Genomic DNA, 16,974 nt, shown 5'->3' with positions numbered 1-16,974 from the left:
TAAACTGTTTCACTGTTACCACTGTGCCAAAACATTCACTTCATCATCTGCTCTGTGCAAACATCAGCGCGATCACGCAGGGCTGAAATCGTTCCCATCACAGGACGACAGCGAATCTGAAGAGAGAGAAACATCCTCTTCTGGTTTCAGAGTCCAACTTAAAACCCTGGAGATCAGGCTCCACAGAGTTCAGGTCGGCTCTCCTTAAAGATCTAATGAGGCTATGAATCAAACTGTTCCTGTAGTTCCATGTTAATCTTTATAAATTGTTCTTCTGTAGTGTTTGTGTTCAGTTGTTACCTTTTTTTTCAGTGGTTGGATGAAAAATCAGTTTCCTGTTGTTCAAGTTTTTATTGAATGTATTTTGTTAAAGTTCTTCAATAAAGTTTAAAAAAAAGTTAAATAAAGAATTGTTTGAACGACAAATATTTTGAGCCATGAAGTCATTTCCTGTATTTCAGAGTAAAGACTGAAGTGACGAATGGAAACATGTTTACAGTCATGGAATAAACACTGATGGGTCATCTGTAGGAAGTTCTATTGCTGACCTGACAGACTCGACCTTGTTTACAAAGAAAGAAAGGAACTGATGACATGTGTCAGCAGAGGCTTTCAGGGTTGTTTAGAGTAGAGCTGATAGTCTTAAAGAACACGGCGATTATGACAATTTAACACAATGACCTGAGAAAAATATCTGTTTCTCTCATTTTTACTGTATTCTGATCAAATTTCCAACATTCTTTTAACATTTCAACCGGATGGCTCCCCGGCCTCAGTCGGGCGATGGGGGTATGCGGTGGGGCGTGGCCTGCGGTGCCGTGCAGGGAGGGCGGACACACCTGCACGGCATCCTTAATCACGTCCGCCAAGAGTACAGTACTACTGTACTCTTGCTTCTTCAAATCGTGTTAAGCAAACCTCAGACTGCAGTAATTAGGGATTTACTGACACCAGGTAAGCAATGTTTAGTGTAAAATACACATTTTTATTGTTCCAACAAATAACCAATGTTACATATGTTAAAGATTTATTATTGGAAATAATTCAACCCCACCAGAATTAAACAAAACACAAAGAATAAAGTGATAAATAATACAGAAGTGCTCTATTGGATTGTATTACATAGTCAGATGTTTATAGCAATATAGTAGTTATAAAGCAATACATTCTCCTGTTCATGTTTGTCTGAGCATAAAAATTAGATTTGATTCATAAGAATTATAATGCAGCAGTAACTTAAATTATTGGATAAATTATGACATATTAAGAAAAGTCAGATAATTCTAAAGTGCCTTATGATGCTGATGCTGTTACACAGCTGTCTTATGTAGGGATGTTGAATTTTTTGCATTTGCTATAGTGTAATATTATTGTAATGCACAGTGTAAATTATCCTGAGGTACCACAGGAAAAGAAGATGAGTTCCAAGAGTACAAATAAATCTCATCCCTCCTCCTCGGCTCAGACACAGTGCACGCTCCTTTAGAGCTGCATACGATCCAGCATCACAGTGTGAAATCTGTATCTGCTAGCAGGGCCTCTGTCAGTCTGTCTCGCATGATCTCCTTAGTTGAGTAAAAAGGCAGATACAGATTAGAGTGACATGTCTCTGACTCAGGGAAGTGCTGCTCACAGGTGCTGCTCTGAATAGCAAAAACCTTCATCTTGACCTGGTCGATGCCAAGAATAGGAGCGCTCTCCTGTAACCAGTCAGGAACCCTGAAGAACAGCAATGGAAAGAAAATATCATTTTACTTATCTTATTTTTTTTGAAAACTTTTACATACCTATACATATCATCATCACATCACAGGAAAAAGTAAGGTAAGGTAACTTTATTTATACCTAAAGGCAAGGTAAATTTGCTTTACAGAAAAATGACAGCATTTGACATCCCTTTAAAAACACACATACCTAGTAAATATATAAAACTCACTGTGACACATACTTTAATATTTCGAATCAAAAACAGTTCTTATTTAATTCAGTGACAGCAACGGGGACAAAGCTATTTTTATAACGCTTTGTCCTGCATCTCGGAAATAGAAACCTCCGTCCTGAGGGAAGAAGCTGAAATTCACCCCTTAGAGGATGGGAACCATTTTTAAGGATTGATAAAGCCATCCTCTGTACCTGCTTAGAGTACAGGGAGGCTAAACAAGACTGTGGCTCACCTATCAGACGACTGGACCATCTCACTATCTGATTTAGAGAGTTTTTCCTCTGTGACAGAGGTCTGACCAAACCATGCCACCAAACAAAAGGATAAAACAGACTCAATAAAAGAACGATAAAACAAAGTTAAAATTTTTTGGTCAATGTGGAAATGAACAAGTTTCCTAAGGCAATAAAGGTGCTGGTGACCCTTTTTACAAACTGATTTGCAATTTTGATCAAAGTTCAGTTTTTCATTTATTATGGTCCCAAGATATTTATATGATTGTACTTGCTCTATTTTCTGACCTTTAATTAAAGTAACTGCTTGCCCATTTTGTTGTTTCCTAAAATCAACAACCATGTCTTTTGTTTTAGATATGTTCAGCTGGAGATAAGACTCCTCACACCACTGAACAAAGTCATCAATGACTGGACCGTGGTTAATTTCACCCTCTTTCAGTAAGCTGACAATAACAGAGTCATCTGCATATTTAATAATGACCCTGTTTTCATGTCTGCCCTGACACATATTTGTATAGAGAGTGAATAATAAGGGCGATAGGACGCACCCTTGAGGAGAACCTGTGGAGGAGAACACTGGGTCAGACAGAACCCCATTTATTCTCACTCTTTGTGACCTGTCAGTTAGAAAATCTAAAATCCAGCCCACCAGGTTTTTCCTGATTTCAAACTGTTCTAAAAGTCTTTTAATTAAAATATGGGGCTGTATTGTATTAAAAGCCGAAGAAAAATCAATGAAAAGAAGTCTTGCAAAAGTCCCTTTACTCTCTACATGTTTAAGAATTAGATTTAGTAAAGTCAAAAGTGCGTCCTCCACTCCTCTGTTGGGCCTGTATGCAAACTGCATTGGATATTTTTGCATATTTGTCACATTTATGTGTAATAAGTAAATACAAAACACAATTGTTAATTTATCATTTCATTCATTAAGGGAAAAAATATTCAAGCCTAGCTGGCCCTATGTGAAAAAGCAATGGAGCTCTAAATGTATTAACTGGTGGAAGCATCCTGGCAGCAAGAACTGCAGTCAAGTGTTTGTGATAACTGGTAACGAATCTTTACATAGCGTTGGGAGGAATTTCGGCCCACTTTCCTTGGCATACGTTTTTGATGACTAACTCAACCATAAAGCAGCTTTACAGTGTATTAATCAGAACAATGCTGCTCTCTAATGTATCTTGGTAAAGTGCAGAAAAATCTAATGTTTTATATGATACAGTGTGATTTCAGTAACATATCATAACGGAGGCTTCAGCAAGTACTTACGAAGGAAATCTTTCCTCTGCTCTTCAGTTAGTTCATCAAATACCTCCCAAAACATCTGTATGGTGGGGTGGCGGTCATGATATCTCCAACCATAACTTGTGTTCTGAAAACAGTGAAAATGACTGTTATAATCATAGAGTTTGTAAGGTCAGGCATACACTATGTTGCCAAAAGTATTCCCTAACACATCCAAATCATTCAATTAATGTGTTCCAATCACTTCCATGGACACAGGTGTATTAGATCAAGCACCTAGGCATGCAGACTACTTCTACAAACATGTGTGAAAGGACGAGTCGCTCTCAGGAACTGAATGAATTCCAGCATGGTAATGTGATAGGATGCACCAGTGCAACAAGTCCAGTCATGAAATTTCCTCGCTATTAAATATTCCATAGTCAGCTGTTAGTGATATTATAACAAAGTGGAAGTAATTGGAAATGACAGCTAGTCAGCTGATGCTAAGGCTCATAGTGCACTTAAGTCACCAATATCTGCAGTCTGCTGTTGTTACAGATGTCCAAACTTCATTGGTTTCCATGGCTGAGCAGCTGCATCCCAGCCTTACACTGACAAACACAATGCAAAGCGTCAGATGGAGTGATTTAAGCATCTCAACACTGGACTCTAAAGCAGTGGAGATGTGTTTACTGGAGTGACGAATCACACTTCTCTGACTCCGATGGATGTGTCAGGGTTTGGTGGTTGCCAGAAGTACTTGTCTGACTGCACTGTGCCAAGTGTAAAGTGTGGTGGAGGGGCGGTTTTGTTGTGGGGCTGTTTATCGGGAGTTGGGTTCGCCCCCTTAGTGCCGATGAAAGGAACTCTTAATGCTTCAGCATATCAAGACAATTTCATGCTTCCAGTTTGGGGATGGCCACTTTCTGTTCCAACATGGCTGGGCACCAGTGCACAATACAAGGTCCATAAAGACATGGATGAGTGAGTTTGGTGTAGAAGAACTGGACTAGCCTGCACAGAGTCCTGACCTCACCCTGATAGAACATATTTGGGATGAATTAGAGCAGCAACTGTGAGCCAGGCCTTCTCCTCCAACATCAGTGTCTGACACCATAAATGCACCTCTGGAAGAATAGTCAAAAAATTCCCATAAACACACCTAAACCTTGTGGAAAGCTTTTCCAGAAGAGTGGAAGCAGTTATAGCTGCGAAGGGTGGGCTGACTATTATATTATACTATCATACAAAAGTCTGGATTAAGACTGAGATGTGACTCAAGTTCATATTTGTGTTAAAGCAGCCGGCTGAATGCTTTTGGCAGTATGCAGTACACAGTTATTGTGCTACAGGACAGCTGTGAAACTACAGCCTGTGTCTGTTTGGCTGACTGTACCTGTTTGAACTTTTCCCAGTCATGCACGTCCTGGCCGACCAGCACTCCCTGCAGCTCCTCTGGTCGAAACAGCCTCACCAAATCCTGCTCACACACCAGGAAGAAGCCTCGCTTGAACTCCTGGAACAGACTCTCCACTGATGTGTTGAAGGCATGATTCACATAGGCCTCCACAAACTCCTTCCTGTTTAGGAGGGAAAATGTTAAATTAGCAAACATTTCACAGAGACAAAGGTGCTGCAGATGAACCTCACAAACACTTCATGTTTTATATGCTTACCGTATTTCCCGGACTACAAAGCGCACCTGAATATTAGCCGCACAAGCTAAAATCAGGGGAAAATCCTGTTTTGTACATACATTAGCCGCACCTGACCAAAAGCCGCAGGTGTTTCAATATTGACTTATCATAAGTAAGAGAATATGCACAAAGCGAATTGTCAGGAAAGAGATGGCTGTTTGGAGACACACCCCTTTTATTAATATTTTGAAAATCAAGTTATGGGTACATATTTGCACATGTGCTGTGCTTCATAAATGAGTAACAAATGTAGTACATAACAGTAACCTACAGCACACCAGAAAAATAGATTCAGACTACCTTTTAGGCTCAGGTGCAGTGACACGGCTTTAACAAGAAGAAAACTCAGTCATTCACCACCATCTTCCTGCGCACTAAAACCACCAAAGTCCTCTTCTCCAGTGTCGGAAACGAACAGGCTCAGGATGGCTTCGTCATCCACTCTCAGCTTCTTTCCTTCGTTGTCACTTTCAAAACCAAAGATAATCCTCATTGTCATTGTCAGTGTCGGAGTCGAACACCCTCTGAAGGGCCGTGGCGGTGTCCTCCTCTTCATCATGCAGCAGTCCAGCCCTTCGAAATCCGTTGGTGATCGTGGATGTTTGCACACTTTTCCACGCTGTCAGAATCCACCGGTAGAGTTGAGCACAACTTGCTTTTCGCAAGTTTATCGCCGCTCGTCATCCACGACTCCCGCTGAACGCATAGCGCTACTTTGAAGTTTGTTTTTCGCGCTACTTGTACGGCACTATGTTGCCTGGCGGATGGACATGTGACCAACATACCACTCTTGAACCCCGATCCTTCCGCCAGGCAACGTAGTGCCGTACAACAGCGGAACAAACAAAACAAATCGTCTTACGATATCACAAAAATCATGGACAATCTATAGAAAAGCCGCACCTGACTAAAAGCCGCAGGGTCCTGGTGATGATACGGGCAGCAGAGTTCTGGACGCGTTGAAGCTTGTGGATGGATTTTTGAGTATAAAAATAACCTGAATAAATACAAATAAAGGGAAAGAGCTGTCCAGACCTCTGTCTCTGACCATCTGTGTTAACACTTGAAATCGGAAACATGTAAATGTAACAAACATGTTAAAACATAAGAAATCAGGAAGGGGCAAAAAAAGCATTTTGCTAAAAAAAGATTTAGAGCAGAAGTTTTTAAAATGAAGATATATTGCATTTATTTACAATTAAAAACACACAGAGCAGAAAGTGTGTTACTGTTTTACATCCACAGACACACAAGAAAAGAAGCCGGCAACGTGAGGTCAAGTTATGGCATTTTTATTTGTGTATTTCAGTACATGTATTCAGAATAGAGTTTTTAAAAACAAACAAACGTCCCAAGTCAAGTTTGGGGGGATTTTTGTGAAAGAAAGGTTGAGAGAGGGGGAAGGAGGAAGAAACTATTGCTCTCCTTAAACTTGATGCTGCTGGGTCAGTTTTTTCTCAGCAGTCTGCTCCAGAATCCACTCCTGTCCTCGGCTTTCTTTTCTTTTTCTTTTGCCTTCAGCTCTTTTAAAGTTTTGTTTAGCTGCTCCTCGGCGTCTTTAAATGCTTCTTTCAGCTGCTGTTTGGCCAGTTTGACTTTCTGTTTCAGGAGCTCTTTAGCTTCCTTTTTGTGCTTTTGCATTTCTTTAAGTGCATCTTTGCAGCCTTTCTTGGTCACCTCAGAGGCTGTCGTTTCTTTCTTGAATACCTTCAACTCAATTTTCTCTTCTGCAAGTTCTTCTTGCACTTTCATCAGTTTCTTCTTCAGAGTTTCACTTTCCTGTTTTGCCTCCCATTTTCCATGTGTCTCTTTTTCTATTTCTTCCTCTGTTTCCAGCAACTTCTTCCTCATGTTTTGAGTGAAACTCTTTGTATTTTCCATTTCTTTCTTTGCTTCCTGTATTTTAAATTTCTCTTCCTCCAACACTTTTTGAGCTTCCAACAATTCTTTCTTCATATTTTCAATCTCATTTTCTGCCTCGTGTTTACGTTTTTTCTCCTCTTCAAGTTGTTGCTTTACATGCAGTAATTCCTTCCTGAGTATTTCAGCTTCAGCCGTTACATTTTCAGCTTCTTGTGCTGCCAACTGCATTTTCCTTTTCTCCCCTTCAAAAGCTTCCTGCACCTCCTGTAATTCCTGCATCACATTTTCTGCCTCCTTCTTTGCAGTTTGATATTTATTTTTAGCTTCTTGTGCTGTGCTTTTCTCTTCCTGCAATGCTTTTTGAGCTTCCAACAGTTCTTTCTTGATGTTTTCATTCTCATTTTCTGCTTGTTGTTTTCCCATCTTCTCTCCTTTAAGCTTTAGACCCACATGCAGTAATTCCTTCAATACTACTTCGGTTTCAAACTTTGAATTTTCAGCTTCTCCTCTTGATTCTTCTGCCACTTCTTTTAATTTGACATTTTCAGCCTGTATTATTTGAAATTCTTCTCGTAGTTTAATCAGCTCAGACTGTTCTGTACTGTATGGTGACGCACTCACCAATCCTCTTCTCGATCTCCCTTGATTCATTTTGGCCTTTTAAACAAAGGAACCAAAGTTTTGTAGAGAAGTGAAGTTTTCGATGTGTTTTTTTCTTCAACCGTCGTCTGTCCTGCACAGAGATGCTGCTGTAGATGTGTCTCTAGCTGTGTCTGGATAAAATGAAAAATGCTGTAACTAAGTGCTTGTGTTGCACAGTTCTACAAAACATTCCATTCCATGCATGCTCCGCCCACATGGTCAGGAATGTCAGGTGCTGCATCACCAAATGCTGCTCCCGTTGCCTAGCAATAACAGCTGTTTACTTTTTGGGGTCTGGTTCATTATTTAATAAAGAAAACATGTCCAAGTATTGCAACCATGGTGCTGAGGCTCAGTGCATATTCTAGCCTGCTGTGTGGGTGGGCAGCTAGAAATCACTGGTGGGCAACATGAGAGAGGAGAAAACTGGAGCAGCCAAGCAGGGAGCTGCAGGTTGCTGGTTTGAGTCTCTGTTCAGATGCTGGTGTCTCCTCTCTCTGAGATGTTTGCAAACAGTCCCAGATAAAACAATAAGGATAATAAACAAACACGTGACTAAACTAACATTTATGACACTGATATATTTTATGTGTAGCAGGATGGCCTCTAGTTTGCAAAACTGTTGGAGCGTGGTACTACAGTGGCTTGCAAAAGTATTCGGCCCCCTTGAACTTTTCCACATTTTGTCACATTACAGCCACAAACATGAATCAATTTTATTGGACTTCCACGTGAAAGACCAACACAAAGTGGTGCACACGTGAGAAGTGGAAGGAAAATCATACATGATTCCAAACATTTTTTACAAATAAATAACTGCAAAGTGGGGTGTGCGTAATTATTCAGCCCCCTGACTCAATACTTTGTAGAACCACCTTTTGCTGCAGTTACAGCTGCCAGTCTTTTAGGGTCTGTCTCTACCAGCTTTGCACATCTAGAGACTGAAATCTTTGCCCATTCTTCTTTGCAAAACAGCTCCAGCTCAGTCAGATTAGATGGACAGCGTTTGTGAACAGCAGTTTCAGATCTTGCCACAGATCTGAGGGGGGCGAATACTTTTGCAAGCAACTGCAAGTGTGGGGGAAGGCTGAGTGAAGTATTTCTTTGATATTGTTTTTCAATAAGCAGATGCAAATATTTACTCCTCTGTTATGTTTCTGTACATACAGACTGGGCGTGCCAAAAGCGATGCACTGCAGCACAGCTTTCTTGATGAGGAAGAGCAGCTGTGCTGTGATGTCAGCTTCAGCTGCCCAGCATGCACACCTGAAATGTTGGCGGTTTCAGTTGATGGTAACAGAAAGCTATATCACTTTCAGCAAAAAGAAAGGTGCTCATTGTTGATGTTCTTTGTGTTTGTGTTTGTGTGACATAATAGTTTTTACTATAGTAACCAAACGACTGTCTTCTGCAAGATGACTACTGTTAAATTAGAGTAAATGGAAAATCTTGTCATTTACTTTATAATTTCTTGCTATTTTATTATATTTGTTACATGTCGTAGACACGGGGAAGAGGCACATGTGGGGATTCCCAGTGGACAGCAGCACGAGAGACTTCAAGGAAGGCCTCCAAACTGGATGAAGAGGAGATGGAGGTCGCTGTGTGTCGACATGGATTGTGTCTTTTGTGTCACTTTCACTTCAGGGACGGCAAACTGTGGCGTGTTTCAGGAACGGTTACATGCCCGACAACTACACTTCTGAACAGGTCCAACTTTTGATTTGCACTCAGAATGATTACATCAAAGAGTTTAGTTAAAAACACTAAATGAAACCTGCAGACTTGCTTAAAGTGATTCGTATTCATGAGAAACTGGAGCGTCATTATCATTGAGTTTATTTCTTTCCCTGCTAAGCAACACCAAGTCTAGCCCTGATTGGCTGATATAAGTGACCACAGACCTGTCGCTGTGTGAGTTTGAATGGGTGATTAGAGACCAACACATGTTTGTTGCTGCTCCATGTTTTCTGCAACATTGTGTGTAGTTACTGCAGCTGTGTATGCATTCTGCTGGCAGGAAACAAGTGAAAGAAAACTGGCGAGCATCCTGGAAGGAAAACTTAATCGGACATAACAAGTTAAAACAGTTTGCAAGCTTCAAGCCAAACTGCTGAATCTACCGTCCAGGTTCTCCTTGATAGCGTGACTCTGTGTTGTTCTCCTTCATTCTTCTGTCTCTGTCTGTCAAATCTCAGCGTATTATAAACCAACTGTTGTCACCCTCTGCTGCTCAGTGTGCTGGCTGTTTTCTCGAGAATCTCAACCACAAGAAAGTTTATACGAACGAAGCTAAAAAACCTGTGACAGTTTGTGAAACGTCATTAGCAGCAGTGAAATAAGTTAGTTAGTGAAATGATAGAGGCTATTTTATGCTGGAAAAATTCTTCTAGCACAAAGTGGCCCAATAAACGGAATTTTTTAATACAGAAATACATCTAATGATAAAAAGCAGAGAATTCATTGTCTGTTTTCCATTGCAGAGCTGGGATGCTCGTCTCCTCATGGAGCGCTCTCGAGCTGTGAAGTGTCCAGATATCAGCGCTCACCTGGCTGGTACCAAGAAGGTTCAGCAAGTGCTCCCCAGGTACAGGATTGGTGCACATGTTGTTTCCTTATTACTCACACAGTGGTAACTGCTTCCTTTGTACACAGTTGAATATCTTCTTTTAAAGCGTAATGTTGCTCTAGCTGTGCTCACTGTGATCCTGAGCTCCTGTTATGTTTGCTGCAGGGGATCCAGCGGAGGATCACAGTGACCCTCATCCACGAGAAGGGCAGCGAGCTCCATTGGAAAGATGTTCGTGAGCTGGTTGTAGGTGAGCAGCCTGCCTTTAGGGTCTAGTCGTGCTATACCTCTGTGTAGAAAACAAAACCCCAAAGCACCGAAACAATGTTTTATAGTGTTTGTGTGCTTTTGATAGAGGAAGACAGGACAGAACATCATTAAAGGGATTTGACTTTGTGAGATCACCCTGAAAACGCACCACTCGGTTCACTCTGAGATATTTTCAGTCTGGAAAGATGAATCTGTCGGGCTTCAGGCTGCTTCTCACTTTAAGCAGTTCATGCTGTAGCTGATGGACCAAAAATGACATTTGATATTTTAGACATTCAGCTGCTGACTCTGAAGCCAACAGGCTCTTGAGTGTGGATGATTGTGTTGGTACTGGATGCTGTGATCAAACAGCTGTTCTGATCTGTCTTCATTCATGCCTGTTGTTATTAAGCCTCCTAAGCTCCAAACCAGTAAAAGCAATCTTTGGAGGCAACACCCTTTTTAGTACTTTGCTGTATTTGTTTGTGATTGTGTGACACTGAACCACAGTGCTATGTATATCCTCTGTAACACTCAGACGTTTCCAGATCAGTGTTTCCCCCTCAGCTGTTTCTCACTATAGAGTCTTTCCTCTGTAACAATGAGGCACCAGCAGAGCATATCTGGCTCCCAGTCTGTGGCTGATAGTGCCCCCTGCTGTTAATAACAGGAACAGTGTAACCTTGTATGGAGCTCATAGTGATGGTCTGAAGATTGCTGCTGCAAGGCAGTAATTTGTATCCATGTGTGCTGTCTATTCTGAGCATATGCAGTTATGTGAGCTCTCAGGTTTTATGTATCAGGACATAATTAAAAACAATCAGGTCCTTAGTAGGTCTTAATATGAGGTAAATATAAAACATGAAGTGTTTGTGAGGTTCATCTGCAGCACCTTTGTCTCTGTGAAATGTTTGCTAATTTAACATTTTCCCTCCTAAACAGGAAGGAGTTTGTGGAGGCCTATGTGAATCATGCCTTCAACACATCAGTGGAGAGTCTGTTCCAGGAGTTCAAGCGAGGCTTCTTCCTGGTGTGTGAGCAGGATTTGGTGAGGCTGTTTCGACCAGAGGAGCTGCAGGGAGTGCTGGTCGGCCAGGACGTGCATGACTGGGAAAAGTTCAAACAGGTACAGTCAGCCAAACAGACACAGGCTGTAGTTTCACAGCTGTCCTGTAGCACAATAACTGTGTACTGCATACTGTCAAAAGCATTCAGCCGGCTGCTTTAACACAAATATGAACTTGAGTCACATCTCAGTCTTAATCCAGACTTTTGTATGATAGTATAATATAATAGTCAGCCCACCCTTCGCAGCTATAACTGCTTCCACTCTTCTGGGAAAGCTTTCCACAAGGTTTAGGTGTGTTTATGGGAATTTTTTGACTATTCTTCCAGAGGTGCATTTATGGTGTCAGACACTGACGTTGGAGGAGAAGGCCTGGCTCACAGTTGCTGCTCTAATTCATCCCAAAGATGTTCTATCAGGTTGAGGTCAGGACTCTGTGCAGGCTAGTCCAGTTCTTCTACACCAAACTCACTCATCCATGTCTTTATGGACCTTGTATTGTGCACTGGTGCCCAGCCATGTGCACACATGCCCACACTTTACACTTGGCACAGTGCAGTCAGACAAGTACTTCTGGCAACCACCAAACCCTGACACATCCATCGGATTGCCAGTCAGAGAAGTGTGATTCGTCACTCCAGTAAACACATCTCCACTGCTTTAGAGTCCAGTGTTGAGATGCTTAAATCACTCCATCTGACGCTTTGCATTGTGTTTGTCAGTGTAAGGCTGGGATGCAGCTGCTCAGCCATGGAAACCAATGAAGTTTGGACATCTGTAACAACAGCAGACTGCAGATATTGGTGACTTAAGTGCACTATGAGCCTTAGCATCAGCTGACTCGCTGTCATTTCCAATTACTTCCACTTTGTTATAATATCACTAACAGCTGACTATGGAATATTTAATAGCGAGGAAATTTCATGACTGGACTTGTTGCACTGGTGCATCCTATCACATTACCATGCTGGAATTCATTCAGTTCCTGAGAGCGACTCGTCCTTTCACACATGTTTGTAGAAGTAGTCTGCATGCCTAGGTGCTTGATCTAATACACCTGTGTCCATGGAAGTGATTGGAACACATTAATTGAATGATTTGGATGTGTTAGGGAATACTTTTGGCAACATAGTGTATGCCTGACCTTACAAACTCTATGATTATAACAGTCATTTTCACTGTTTTCAGAACACAAGTTATGGTTGGAGATATCATGACCGCCACCCCACCATACAGATGTTTTGGGAGGTATTTGATGAACTAACTGAAGAGCAGAGGAAAGATTTCCTTCGTAAGTACTTGCTGAAGCCTCCATTATGATATGTTACTGAAATCACACTGTATCATATAAAACATTAGATTTTTCTGCGCTTTACCAAGATACATTAGAGAGCAGCATTGTTCTGATTAATATACTGTAAAGCTGCTTCTAGCTGGTGGACTGAGCCGCCTCACCTTTCACCTGGCTCACGTCACACACCTGGAGAGACTCGACCTCCACCTGTGTTGCCTCACGCGAGATGATCTAGAGGCTCTGAGTCAGTTGCTACCAATCTCACACGCCGGACACTAATCGCATGCTCGCTGCAGCAGTCATGTGACTCGTTGTTTTTCAGTCCAGGTGCTGCCCTCTCTCACTGCACTGACCGAGCTTGATGTGTCATCCAATAAGGAAGTGGGAGGTGTGGTCCACCTGCTGGTCTCCGCCCTCCCTGCGACACAAATGAGGCGGCTGCCATTCAACAGCTGCTACATGAGCAACGAGTCCTTCACTGCTCTGGGTAACACACACACACACACACACACACACACACACACACACACACACACACACACACACGTTTATTTATAGAAGTTTTCCTTCAAGTCATTCTCCCTGAATACCTCTTCCACCCTCTAGCCTGAAATGGTGAAAACTTTGTGTTTATGCATCAGCCCTGGCGGTGTCCTATCTGCGCACGGTGGATATTTCCTGGTGTAAAGTGGTTGGCGGTCACTTGGCGCTCCTGCTGGATGCTCTGCAGCCATCAGTCGTCAGCGAGCTCCGTCTTTGCAGCTGCGAGCTCACCACTGATGACATGCAACATCTGGGTAACTAACACACAATGACATTATACTTTTTCTTTTTTGGTCTGTAGTGGATCATTAGGCTGCATAAATGTATATTAAGACAAGTAAAGCCTGAAGGAAATTGATATTTCTTTCATTTATTTCATGCTGCCAGCATCTGTAGCTGTCGTATAAAACAAAACAATGAAACTATTCGGTGTTATTTTTGTCTCCATCAGAAACATTGTGAACAAAACAGTAAAGTGAACAGGCATAAAGTGATCAGTTATCAATGGGTCCTCTTCCTCTGTGCAGCTGCCGTGTGCAGACGGGGCTGTCTCTCCTCACTCCGTGCACTGGATCTGTCCTACAACAGCTTGGTGGGAGACAACGGTTGGTGCAGTCTGTTTGCAGCAGGAGGTCTGGGCTCTCTGGAAGACGTGGATGTCAGTTTGCGACCTTCAATCTCTGCTCCGTGCTCAGCCTGGCTGCCCGCTCTGCTCCGAGCTCTGCCTCAAATGCCGGCGCTGGCTCGACTGGCCATGCAGAGGTGGACAGCTGACTGTCAGGAGAGAGAGCAGCTGAGGTACTGTCTGAAAAAGAGGAGCGTCCTGCTGGAAAGGGATCCAGATTTACAAGACACATCATCAGCATGTAAAGGGAACAGTCAGGAGAGCCTAGAAGAGAGTCAGCCTGAGGAGATTGGAGCGGACCGCACTGGAATTTACTGTCAAAGAGCGACCCACTTTGTTGCTTTATTATTATTTTTTTAAGTCTCTGTTACCACAAGAAGGTCAGTGTTGACGTCAGCTGCATCACGTCTGATGTAAACTGTGTCACACGTGATGGTTTCAGGGAATACTGGGAACTTACAGAGTTAAGCACAGCTGGTGTGGGTTATCATATTTGTCGTCTCTCACCTTGGCTGCAGGGTCTGGGTCTTTCCAATGCAGCAGTCCTAACACTTGAGACACACATGCCGAGAAGTGGGGATACCGGGAAATGGACAAAGGCTTTCAGCAGAGTTTTAAAGCAGCTATTCAGGAAAAGAGCTGTGAATTATCTGCATACTTTGTTAGGTAATCAGCTATTTTGGGGTTCTTTAACAAATCAACCAAAAGGTCGACTGAGTATTTTCTCGTCAGAGTACCTTCACCGTTCACGATGATGTTGAGCACAAGCTGGAGCGTTTGATGGATGTTCTTTGCATCAAAGAGCTACGAGGAAATCCCAGAGAGTAGAGACAGGATATTATGTGAATCAGCATGAATGTTGTTTGTTGTTCAACAGATAAAAACAAGAAGAGAAAATAGAAACAAAGTAAAAAAGGAACAATTGTTTCTGCCGTTAAGAAAAAAAAATTGAGTCATGGCAGAGACCTGCAGAAGTCTTGAGTCTCATTTGATGACATTTTGTCAGATTGCCTTGTAATTTAAAAAAAACAAAACTGTTTTTTGAGCAAAAGTTCTCCAGGTTTTTTTGGAGTTCTTTCAAAGTTTTCTTATTTTTGGACGTTAGCTGCTTTTTCACTCTTTTTCAGTCCAGTCTGTGCATCTGAACATTTACAGAAAGATTTCTTTGTTTCGTCTTTAGACACTTTGTTAAACGCAGATCCCAGCAGAGTTCGCCTACCTTCTCTCCAACCTTCTCAGGTTTTGTGGATATTATACATGGTTATGCTGAGGATATGTCGGCTACTTTCCACTGGAAATGCCTTTTGGTTAAACTGTCAGCGAGGAATTTGCACTGTTACATTTTTATATAACTTTAATGCAAAAAAAACAGCTGCTTGTTTAAGTGAAAATACACTGATGGGGTTTTTTTCTATTCATGAACAGGAGTGTGATCAGTTTAATAAAAGAAAAAATAACCATAACCAAGATATGAGGGGAAATCTTGGACAAATACAAGCAGACTGGAGCAGCCAGCGTTCAAAACACCGACGTTCAAGGTAACAGAAGGTTCCCGAGCCACATCCACCCAGCTGGTTTCTGTGTTTCTTGTGTATTTGTGTACACTGTGACTTCATGGCTGTCTTGGGCTCCAGCTCTTGTTTTGGTGTCTCATTAATTTGATTTAATGTCCTGCTTAGTGATAACATCACTCTTGGCCTCCCTGCACTGGCTTCCAATTGAATTTAGGATTCATTTTCAAGTTCTTTTATTGGTTTTTAAATCTTTAAATGGTCTGGCACCTGCTGAAGCCCTATGTCCCCACTCGTTCGCTCCGGTCAGCTGAGCAGCTGTTGCTCTCAGTCCCCAAATCACGGCTGAAACTGAGAGGAGACCGAGCGTTCTCTATCGTGGCTCCTAAGCTTTGGAATAATCTTCCTCTTCACATTAGGCAATCGACATCAGTGCTGGTTTTTAAATCCAGATTGAAAAAGCATTTTTATTCACTGGCTTTTGACTCAGTGGTTGACTGACTTGTATTTTATTGTTTTTCGCTATGTTTATTATTGTATCGTATTTATTATTCTTATGGTATCTATTATGTTTCTATTGTTCAGCAGTTTGGTCAGCCTTGTGTGTTTTTAAAGTGCTATATAAATAAACAATGATGATGATGATGAACATAGTAACGTGTGTTGGGTTGCTCTGTCTTCAGACTCACTGTCAGACTGATTAGACAGTGAGTCTGAAGGTGAGAGTCCTCACTGCCCACGCCTGTCTTTGGGTCTGACCAACACCGTTTCCTGTGTGTCATTCCCCCCTCGCCTTCCCCCCATCCGTCCTGTCTGCACTGACCTCTCCAATAAAGACAAAAGGCCTCATTTTCTGAAACTCTTCCTATCCCATCACCTTGCGAAGAATCACTTCACCATGTTGATTAATAAGGACGGTGGGAATGGTTTGAAGTCTCGTCACAGAAAATGTGCCAAAGGCAAAGAATCTGAGCTTGAAATAAAATGAAATGAAAGATCAGCCCCACACAGGGGTTAAATTCAGATGGAAACCCTTATCACACAAAGAGAACAAGCGAATAAATATATCTGAGTGTGGCCCCTCGACTGTCACAGTGTAGCTGACATTTGATCTTATCATGTGTTAAAGCTATTTTAATTACTGAAGAGAACCAGTGTCAAACTCAGCCCAAGTATGGTTGTACGTTAATCCTTAAAGCAACAACGTTTTTAAAGTTGCAGCGTCATTTTTACACCACACCTAAAATCCCACTAATCGTCCGGGCTCTTCACCCTATGACCACACGCTGGGGTATCTAACACCACATGACCCAAATGGAAACTATGTCAGCTGAAAGAAACCCATCGAAATGTGCAACACTTAAAACTTTGCCTGATTGGAGCATGGCTTCAAATACAGCCCTGAAAACAGACAGGCGGTCGTTGGCATTTCGTTACAAAGTTTCTTTGTTCAAAACTTCTGCTTCATTATAACAACCGAGTGACTGGGATCTACGAGCTGAGCTTGTGTAAG

General features: G+C 42.0%; 1 protein-coding gene across 1 annotated transcript; it reads right to left on the bottom strand.

Annotated features, from left to right (window-relative positions):
* Positions 1–959: 959 nt before the first annotated feature.
* Positions 960–5,435, bottom strand: LOC106675803 (E3 ISG15--protein ligase HERC5). The gene is made up of 3 exons (XM_024801642.2): positions 4,799–5,435; positions 3,445–3,547; positions 960–1,719 (listed from the first exon to the last, which is right to left on the bottom strand). The coding sequence occupies exons 1-3, from the start codon at positions 5,015–5,017 to the stop codon at positions 1,661–1,663; spliced, it is 381 nt and encodes a 126-aa protein (XP_024657410.1). The 5' UTR covers positions 5,018–5,435; the 3' UTR covers positions 960–1,660.
* Positions 5,436–16,974: the final 11,539 nt, after the last annotated feature.

Source organism: Maylandia zebra, linkage group LG6 (assembly GCF_041146795.1).
Source record: "Maylandia zebra isolate NMK-2024a linkage group LG6, Mzebra_GT3a, whole genome shotgun sequence".
Lineage (NCBI taxonomy): Eukaryota > Metazoa > Chordata > Actinopteri > Cichliformes > Cichlidae > Maylandia > Maylandia zebra.
Note: the sequence above shows the minus strand (reverse complement) of the source record. Positions and strands in the feature narration are given on the sequence as shown.